The 10,524-nt window shown below is 41.2% G+C and overlaps 1 protein-coding gene across 1 annotated transcript; it reads left to right on the forward strand.

Moving 5' to 3' along the window:
- Window positions 1–677: 677 nt before the first annotated feature.
- LOC120561433 (peptidyl-prolyl cis-trans isomerase C) lies at window positions 678–8,851 on the forward strand. Its single transcript, XM_039804555.1, has 6 exons — window positions 678–953; window positions 1,893–2,006; window positions 3,035–3,128; window positions 5,536–5,603; window positions 5,764–5,880; window positions 7,399–8,851. The coding sequence occupies exons 1-6, from the start codon at window positions 849–851 to the stop codon at window positions 7,525–7,527; spliced, it is 627 nt and encodes a 208-aa protein (XP_039660489.1). The 5' UTR covers window positions 678–848; the 3' UTR covers window positions 7,528–8,851.
- The last annotated feature ends 1,673 nt before the right edge of the window (window positions 8,852–10,524 follow it).

The following is a 10,524-nucleotide window of genomic DNA, read 5'->3' on the forward strand; positions in this document are numbered from 1 at the left end:
TTTCCCCCCCACCTGTCCCATGAGCCCCTTAAAGTTATTCATCAAACCGCTTGGAGGGTCTCGACCCACAGGTTGGGAACCACCGACTTAGAGTGTTTTCGAGTCCTTTGTATTGAAGCGTTACTTTGGGATTTGCAGTTTTTGAAGACAAAACATGAGCAGTTCCCAGATGCTTTAAATATTTTATTTTATAATTTATGGTTTTGAATGCAGTTCAACCTGCATTTGTTCAGCTTTATCCCAAACTTCTTGTTTTGACCACTTTCACTGCAGGAGGGAGCTTTAGTTATACAGGACGAGTCCCTTTAGATGTTTAAAATATTTACATTAAGTAAAACGTCTCATTGACTCTTCTATGCAGCTTTTTGGCAACTTTTCTTTTAATTTTTTCCCATCACCTGTTATTCTCCTCTCCTCATCTCTCTTTTATTGCCCTTTCATCCTATTCTCTCCTCTTGGCTCACCTTGTTTCCAGCCCATACTTGTTTTTGTTTCATTTTCTCTCCTTGTTACTCCTCTCCTCTCCTTGTTTCATTCTTTCCTTTCATTTCCTCTCTTCTCCACTCCTTTCCTTGTTCCTCCACCTTGGCCCCTCTCCTTGTTATCTTTTCTTTCTCATTGTCTCCTCTCCTCTCCTCAGTGGGCGGGACTCTGATCCATGTCCAGCCCACAGGGGGGAGTGGTCTGTTGATGTGGCCGAGTTTGGAGCGCTGTATCACGGCCAGCCTCCCAGCTGTGACTCGCTGTCATTTCCTTTTCTTCTTCTTCTTCTCCCCCCGCCGACCCCCCCCCCCCCCTCGCCGTTACTCCCAGCAGGGCCCCGGCTGCCGCCGCTGTCTCCCGTAAAGATGGAGCTCCGGACGATCATACCCGCTCTGCTCTTCCTCTCTGCCGCCTGTCTGCAGTCGGTGTCCGGCGCGGCATCACGGAGAGGACCGAAAGTCACCGAGAAGGTGGGTGATGAGATTTGCCGCATCAAGCGTCGATTATAACGGGCATTGCGCGCGCGCGCACACACACACACACACACACACACACACACACACACACACACACACACACACACACACACACACACACACACACACACACACACACACACACACACACACACACTGAGAGACGACATCTCCGGTCTCAGCGGAGGGAGGCCTGGACCGGGAACACACACTTGTGTATCACCACGTAGGCTATTTACTGATCTTTCCAGATCTTTCCACATTCAGATGAATAGCCTACGCAGATCGTTTGCCTGCCGGTCGTTCGCATGCGCTCACGCACAAATACACGCACGGGACCTGACCTGAATATAAATGTGTTGCTATCATACAGGCTAATTTAGTCATTTATGATGGCCAGTCTAATGCTTTTATTGTGGAGAGGTGCCCCTTCAACAGGGATGTTTTTGTTAATGAAACAGACAACTTACATGTTCAATGATATAAAATAATTGTCTATTAAAACAGATCAATATGTCTCCATAAAGTAGCCTAGTGATCATGGACTTATACTCCTGTAAAAGTATATCAGTCAAACCTTCAGTGCAGTAATATCCTGCAAGTGTTTGCAGTAAATGGGCTATTTAGACAGAAATGTTACAGTAAATCATCTCGATATCCAGATACCCATCACAGTTATTGTACTAAAATCATATAGGCTGTAAAAGTTGAGCTCAACATCTCATACTAATCCATAAAAATAAAGCATCTCTTCCGTTAAACTCCATTCTTTACTCTCCAAACACATGAAACCGAGATAGCTGAATGTTTGGTGAATATTAAGTGTGTTTTAAACTGGAGAACATTTGTTTAGTTTTGATGGACATGTTTTGAAGCTGTGTGTGTGTGTGTGTGTGTGTGTGTGTGTGTGTGTGTGTGTGTGTGGTCGCTCAGGTGTTTTTTGACATCACAGTGGCAGGTCACGAGGTGGGGCGGATCGTCTTCGGCCTTTTTGGGGAGGTTGTCCCACTCACTGTCAATAACTTTGTCGCCCTGGCAACTGGAGAGGTAGGATGATGGTGTATACAAATGCACACACACACACACACACACACTGTTACTCTTACAGCTGTTTCACAAGTTCCATTTCACATATTCTTCATTATATTTTTCATAATCATATTACAAATTCTTTTAGGCTTATCATTTATTTTATCTTATATATTTAATTCTAAAGTCAATGAAGTATTTCCAGAAAACTTTCCAGTCTGTAATTCATCGGGTTGTTTGTAAGTCTTTATTTAAGGGAAAGTTGATCCTGACTCATACAATGTTTCACTTTCATATCTGTAGTCAATGTTGCAGATTAGTTGTGATTTTATCAATAAAACATCAGGCATTTCCTTTTGAAAATAATTATATAGAGGTGTTGTGTGTTGCATGTGTCTTTTTAATTTATTTCTATATATTTAATGTACATACATTTCCACACAAAAAAATGTGTGAAGCAAATATTAGTTTTTTTCCCACTGAGTCTCCCCCTAATCCTTTTACTGTAAAGCTGCTAACTCTCTCTAAAGGCTGATAAATGGTTCTGCGGAGGCTCCACGCAGAGATTTTGCCATAGCCTAGGTAAGTGGCCTGAGGTTTATACTTGTGCCTTGGTGTGTGCGTCGATCTCTTTAAGAGAATAACAGCTGGGGAGTGTGTGGTAGAGCGAGTGAGAGAGTGACGGTGATTAGCGAGGACTCTAGAGAGGCATAGTGGAAGAAACAAAGTGTCTCCCCTGTGCTTTTTAACCATGGTTGGAAATCTGTAGCAGGAAAAGTTAACGCTCACCTTGAGTTCATGTTGTTTATGGAGAAGGAGAACCAGGAAATGAGTCAGGGGAAATGCAACGCTACCAAGCCACGGCCGAGTTACATTTTTTGAGAGGTGCACGTCAGGCTACGGCGTAGGGTCGGTATCTCATCGTACCTACATACGTACCCACCGCGTCGATTTAACGCAGAAGCATAAACCAGCCTTTACTGTGAACGCAGTGGTCTTTGGGTTTGTATTCGTGCAGATGTTAAGTTTCTTGCGTGTCTCTGCAGAAAGGTTACGGCTACAAAGGGACAAAGTTCCACAGAGTCATCAAGGACTTCATGATCCAGGGAGGAGACTTTACAGCTGAAGATGGAACTGGAGGTGAGACTCAAAGTCACACAATAGTACATCTTTTAAATAGCAAACACTCACTTCCTGTCGGATTGTACACTGAAGTCAAACCAACAAGTCCTGGTTTATTCCTACCCTCTAATACGACCCACAGGAGCAATTCCCGCCCTCAACCAGAGAACGTAACGGTCGTGGTTTTAAACACTTCAATAACGTTGTGAAACCATCGCAGTTTGGTTATGTTTAGGCACCCAAACTACTTAGTTAAGTCTTTAAAAAAAATTGTGGTTGGGGTTGAAAATAAGACGTTCCTTTTAAGAGATGCACCGATTGACCGGCCAGTGACCGGAATCGGCCCGATTGACGTGCTCGGCCATGACTGGTGACCGGCCGGTCAGTCTGACTTATGCCGATTTTATGCCGGTCAAATGCACTCGGCGCCGCATGATTAACATCGCGCAAAATCAGCGCACTGCCGCTCAATCAGCTGTTCATGAAATGTTATAAAGTTGTAATTATACACTGCTCTGCAGAGCAGTCTGCTCTGATCTCAGCCGCTCTCTCTCTCTCTCTCTCTTCCCTCTGAGGCTCAATAAGTGGAACATGAAAACCGCGGGTCCCGTGAAATATGACAGCTACAGTTTATTTGAAAATAGCGTTGGGCACACTGACTTTGATGAATTTTTGCTGTTGATCAGACCCCAGATGAGACAAGAGTGCAACGTTAGCAAATGCTGCGGTGACTATCCCTCTGCCTCTGACGCTGCAAGAGACGCTGTGTTAAAAAAAAGAGACTGTATTCCTCCGACCCGCTGTATTAACGTTACTGTTTAAAACTCTTTGGGGGTGCATATACTGCTCCACACCAACATTAAAAACGTAGTAATCTTCCCCAGCGTTTAGTTTGTTGCTAAACTGTGTATAAAATCAGTGGTGACGTTTATGTTTTCAGGTAACGTTACTGTTGACGTTCAAACAGGCCTGCGTGTGTTTTGAGAAATATCTTTATACTACAAGGCTATATTTATTATATTAAGTTGGTTATTGGATGTGAAAAGAAGGAAATGGTTCTAACATTGCTCTTTAGATGTGTGTGAATTTCCCACACCAGGAGTAATTTATATAGTTATATTTTATAGTGATCCATTATCTGTTCAAAAATGTTCTATGCAAAATGTAAAATGTTCTATTTAAGAAAAGATAGAAAATAAATATTTGGGTGTGCTGTAAAGTGATTAGAAAAAATGAAATCGGAATCGGCTAAAATCGGTATCGGCAGGTCAAACTCAAAGAACAAAATCGAAGCCTAGAAGTTCTAATCGGTGCATCTCTAGTTTCTTTGCTTCCTTTTATGCATGTGGCGCTGAACGTATCGTAATCTAGGTCGAATGTCCTGCGTCGTCCTTCTTACGCGGAACTTGGCGCTCTTATCATAGACAGTTAAAGAAATGGACACATCAATGCCATAGACTTTGACGGAGACCAGTGAAGTCAATTAGAAACACTTTTCTGGTGATGGCTGAGCGTTACTGCGCAGCCTCCAACTGAGCTTGACGACGTAGATGTGACGTGAGCAGCCTGTCTGAAAGTTGTAAGTCTTCTGGTTGCTGTGCCAAGAGAAATCTCAATCATTCCCAATCTTACAGAGATGTTACTTCATATGAATTCAATTGCCACATATCGAAGTATTTCCAATCCATCAAAATGTTAAATATTTTATTCCGATGCTTTTTCATGGACTCTCTATGGGCTTCTCCCTTGACTGTATGCCTCCACGTCCCCCCCCCCGATTGCCTGCAAGCTTCTCCTGTACTATGCGGTAATTTCTCTACTGTGTGACAGAAAGTGGCGTGGTCATGACACAATCGTTAGCCTATTTTTACAAAAACTGCTGCTCCGGGGCCATAACGTGAGGTACAAGGTAATGGAGCCTTTTATACATTGTCGTGTTTCTTTAGAAATAAACAACGGACAAATAGAGTCTTTAAACGCTTCAGATGTAAAGTTATTCGCTGTCAAAGTGACGCCAAAATGAATGGGAGTCAATGGAATGCTAGCGGGAGGTGATGGCTTGTTAGCCTCAGAATCTCCCCATAGGAGGTACGCTTTCCGGATGCTCGCTTACCCCCTCGGGACAGCCTCAGTCAAACCATTAACTGTAGAAAAAAAGCATTGATGCATCCACAGAAACTCGTGAAACTCCTCCTGCAGGGTTATCCATTTCTCTGCTGTCCATTCATAGGCTCAGTGTTTCACCACAACACAACTATATACGTACACACAATGCTGTGAAGCCCATTAGTATTCTAGGGTAAAACGGCCCATTTGTGATATAAATAAGAGCAGTTTGTACGCATGTAACCTTTCTTGTTAACTTCACACAGAGCAAGGAGTTTTTCTTTCATGTAAAATTTTGGACCAAACTTTTTCCATCCAGGTCACAGCATCTATGGAACAACTTTTGCTGATGAAAACTTCAAACTGAAGCATTTAGGAGCCGGCTGGGTGAGCTCACACACATTTGTGTTTCGGTTTATGACCTCAGTTTCTACTTTTAAATTTTCTTGATGGGAGGATCAGCTTGGTGACCTAAAACCTAAACATTACTTGTCAAAATGATGATGGCATAATGTATTAAATGGAGGTGTGTGTGTTGATGTACCAGGTGAGTATGGCGAATGCCGGTCCGGACACCAACGGATCGCAGTTCTTCATCCTGGCTGCCAAAGCACCGTGGCTGGATGGGAAACACGTGGTTTTTGGCAAAGTCCTGGATGGGATGGTGGGTGGACCCTCAGACACTTTTCATTAATGTGCTGCATGCAGCTTTAAAGAATAGGGAGGTTTTGACATATGGTTAGATTTCCATTAACAGATATGACATTTGAAGTTGTAGAATAAAGTTGTCTAAATTATCCTAAGCGGAATCTGAGGAGAGATGAAAAAAGTTCATTCCTAAACTATCAAACAAACAAAATGTACAGTTAATTAATTATTGAAGGGAAAAGGGCATCTAAGATTAGATAACAACAATAGTGGAATGTAACTAAGTACATTTACTCAAGTACTGTACCTAAGTACAAATTTGAGGTACTTGTACTTTACTTAAGTATTCCATTTTCTGCTCCATCTCAGAGGTAAATGTACTTTCTACTCCACTACATTTGTCTGACAGCTTTAGTTACTTCTCAGATGACCTTCCTGTCCAGTGTAAACAATGTATCTCCAGATGTGTTGATGTTGAATGTCTGAAGGATGAAGTGTTCCTTTATGTGTTGAGAAAATTCTCCTACTTCCTAAGCTAAATAAAGTCTTTAAAAGCCTCATGGATCAGCTGGAAAATGCATCGTCACAGAGCTGAAAACAGGGCTGTTTTTCTGACGCTTTCAAACTTTTTAGCGATACGTGTTTCTGACAGGACAGCGATGCTACAAACATATGTTGATCTTATAGAAGATGATGCATTGCTGTAGATTACACTACCCAACAGCATATGAAGGAGTTAAAATGAGCACAAACTTAAACATCTACAGCAGTAAAATGCAACATAGACATTAATGCAGACATTGAACCCATCCCTAACCAATTGAAAAGAACGATTTAAAGTGCTCATATTATATACTCATTTTCAGGTTCATAATTGTATTTAGAGGTTGTACCAGAATAGGTTTATGTGGTTTGATTTTCAAAAAGCACCATATTTTTGTTGTACTGCACATTGCTGCAGCTCCTCTTTTCACCCTGTGTGTTGAGCTCTCTGTTTTAGCTACAGAGTGAGGCGTCTCACTTCTTTTCCATCTTTGTTGGGAGTCGCACCTGCGCAGTACCTAGGTAAGGACTACTAGCCAGTCAGAAGCAGAGTTTGAGGGCGTGCCACGCTAGCAGCTAGGCGAGCATTATAACGTGTGTTACAAAGTGACCACGTTTGTCTCTGAAGTAAAGGCTGGACTACAGTAGAGCTGTTTGGAGCAGTTTGTGAACAGTGTTTTCTGTTGGAGATGGTAAGTCCCTTTGGGGAGGACTTTGGGCTTTTTCACTTTGTAAACCTATAACGTGCACAAAAAGATATATATATATATATATATATATATATATATATATATATATATATATAACACAATAAAGGAAAGGGAAACAGCCAAAAAGCATAATATGAGCACTTTAAAACCGTCTTTGTGCCCCAAACTGTAATTGCACTCTTAGCTGTGCAGTTATGGAAAAATAACCCACGCTGCTTGTTACAGATGATCTCCTATATAAAACCTGTATCTAACCCGCTTCTGTCCGTCTCCTCTGGCAGTCCGTGGTTCACACCATCGAGCTCCAGGACACCAACGACAGGAACCTGCCGTACACCGAGTGTGTGATCGTCAACAGCGGCAGGATCCCCGTCAAAGAGCCCTTCGTGGTGGAGGTGGAGGGCTGGTAGACGCCACTGTTAGACGGTTTACTGTAGAGCAAGGACACTGTGATTATTAAATTCTGGTGAGCAATCAGAAGTCCAGTTTGCCAAATTCACATTCTCATATTATCACTTTTGCATGTTAACGTGCTGACACCAATATGCTAGCAACTAGGGCTGAGTATTTGTTTGAAATGTTTTGATTCTCTATGCTCAGGTGAAAACCTTATATCTCCAAAATGGCCACTTTTTTAGGATTGCCACGTTTTGAACTAGATTCAATTTCGACGACCGAGCAACTTTAGAATCAGCAGATTTGGGCTTTTTCTTTTTTTATTTTACAACCAAAAGATTTTAAAAAGATTCATGAGCCTTAAGCCATGCTTTTAGTTGTATAGATCTAGTGAGAAAGTCTCTAAGATGGCAACACTGATCTGTTTATTTATTCGTAACGTACCCTTTGTAAAAGGACGTGTCATAGATGAGCATGTGAAACAAACGCCAAAACACACTATATGCAGAGAGAATTCATCAAGTTTACTGTGGTTCATGCTAACTTTTTTATGTTAGCTGGCATACTTGCATATTTAGTGGATGGTGCCAGTTAGCATCCTCCCTAAAATTCTGTATCAAACTAAATAATGAACTGTGCTTTAAACATGACAAACACCATGGAAACTTGAATTTACAGAACTATGTAGCTCCTCTTTTAATCTCTAATTGCCAAAATCATTCTCTGTTTGCCATTTGCTTGCATTTTCTATGCAACTAATCGATACTTAAATATCTTCATTTCAATTACTGTTAACAAACATATGCAAAAAAGTGTAGCAAGTGTCAAACGCCATTCTTGCACTTTATCTTTACATCGTTGAAAATGAAGATTTCCTTTCTCCTGTTTTCATTAAATGGAGATATTGTCTTCCTGATGCTTTATGAACCATATCATGTTTGCAAAAACTACAGCACAAATTGCACAGGAAGGAAAATTAAGTGTGGAAGTGTGTATTAATACTGTAGCTGTCCCCTCAGTAATGATTTAAATGCTGAGGTGTGTTATATCTGTCTGACTATGACCAGATCAGTAAACTAATTCTGACTGTAAATGTCATTTGTTATTGTTCTTTTAATGTTGTGGTTGCGATTTCTGTTAAAACCGAAACTGTCACGGTAGCGTAATAATCCAGGAAGGTTATGACTGATAATCTTCACGTCGCTCAAGTAAATGCAGCATTTAAAACCTCTTCAACAAACATATCAGGAGTTTTGTTTTCATTATTTATAGTAACAGCAGAAGAAGAGTGCCAACATGTGTGTTTTATACAATAAACAATATGCTGTTACAAACAAATCTGAGACAATGTTCAGTTTATTTGTTTGTGATCTTTTTCTGTTTTTTTCCGTTGTGTTGCAGTTGCTTAATGCAGCGTTCAGGTGATCCTTGTCAACTCTTTTAGGGCCTTTTCACACCTGAAAGTCCAAACCAAGCTTTACATTTTTGTTACATTGTATACATTGGATCTGGTTAGTTTTAGTTTCACATTGCAAGGATGCGAGTGCACTAAAGAACTACATTACATACCTACTTCCTGTCGTCATCATCTACGCAAGCTGCGTCAAAGGGTATACCTGGCTCAAGGCCCGGGGCCAATGCAAAGGTCTATTACTACTACTTACTTACGCCTATCGCTCCTTTTTCATGGAGCATAGGCCGTTGACCACAGCATGCCAGAGTGTCCTGGGCTTTGCTTCCAGCTGTTTCCATGTCATGCTGCTCTGCTAGATGTCTGTCTCGAGGTCCCTTCGCCAGCTAATCTTGGGCCTGCCTCTCTGTCTTGTGACTTGGGGCGGTTCCATCTAAGGACCTGCCTGGTGGTGCTTCTATTTGGTTTCCAGAGGGTGTGGCCAATCCATCCCCATTTTTTTCTCTTGATCTCTTCTTCCTCTGGTTGTTGGCCCGTTCTCTGCCAGAGATCATTGTTGCTGATGGTATCTGGTCAGTAGATGCTCAAGATCCGCCGCCGGCAGCTGTTGATAAGTCTTTGTACTTTTGCCATTGTGTTCTCGGTTGTCCTTAAATGGAATCAAGTCCAAAAATGTACTATATGATGTGTACTACAGTACAGGCCAAAAGTTTGGACACACCTTCTCATTCAATGCGTTTCCTTTTTATTTTCATGACTATTTACATTGTAGATTCTCACTGAAGGCATCAAAACTATGAATGAACACATATGGAATTATGTACTTAACAAAAAAGTGTGAAATAACTGAAAACATGTCTTTTATTTTAGATTCTTCAAAGTAGCCACCCTTTGCTTTTTTATTAATAAGGGAACAAATTCCACTAATTAACCCTGACAAAGCACACCTGTGAAGTGAAAACCATTTCAGGTGACTACCTCATGAAGCTCATTGAGAGAACACCAAGGGTTTGCAGCGCTATCAAAAAAGCAAAAGGTGGCTACTTTGAGGAATCTAAAATATAAGACATGTTTTCAGTTATTTCACACTTTTTTGTTAAGCATAATGTAAGTACATAATTCCATATGTGTTCATTCATAGTTTTGATGCCTTCAGTGAGAATCTACAATGTAAATAGTCATGAAAATAAAGAAACACATTGAATGAGAAGGTGTGTCCAAACTTTTGGCCTGTACTGTACATATCACTGACAATGCAAATTATATGTATTTACATGATAAATACATTTATCATTAGAACATATTTCAACTTGTCATCTGATACCCCACCCTCTGCAGTTTTTGTGAGAATTGTCTTGTGTAGTGTGATCCTGTAGTGTAAGGAAAGGAACAGCGATGGAATATTGAGCTGAAACCCCAAATAGCCAATAAGAGCGAGCTGACTCGGAAGCAGCACCCACGTTCAGCCCCGACAAAACGTAGCAACACATTTTTTTTCAACTGAGACGGGGGTGCGTTGAACACACTGTAGTGTGCCCAAGTGCTCTGCCCTTTTATTACCACAAGTTTACAGACAAGTCTCTTCTGATTCGTTTTCACC

This window comes from Perca fluviatilis, chromosome 6 (assembly GCF_010015445.1).
Source record: "Perca fluviatilis chromosome 6, GENO_Pfluv_1.0, whole genome shotgun sequence".
Classification (NCBI taxonomy): Eukaryota; Metazoa; Chordata; class Actinopteri; order Perciformes; family Percidae; genus Perca; species Perca fluviatilis.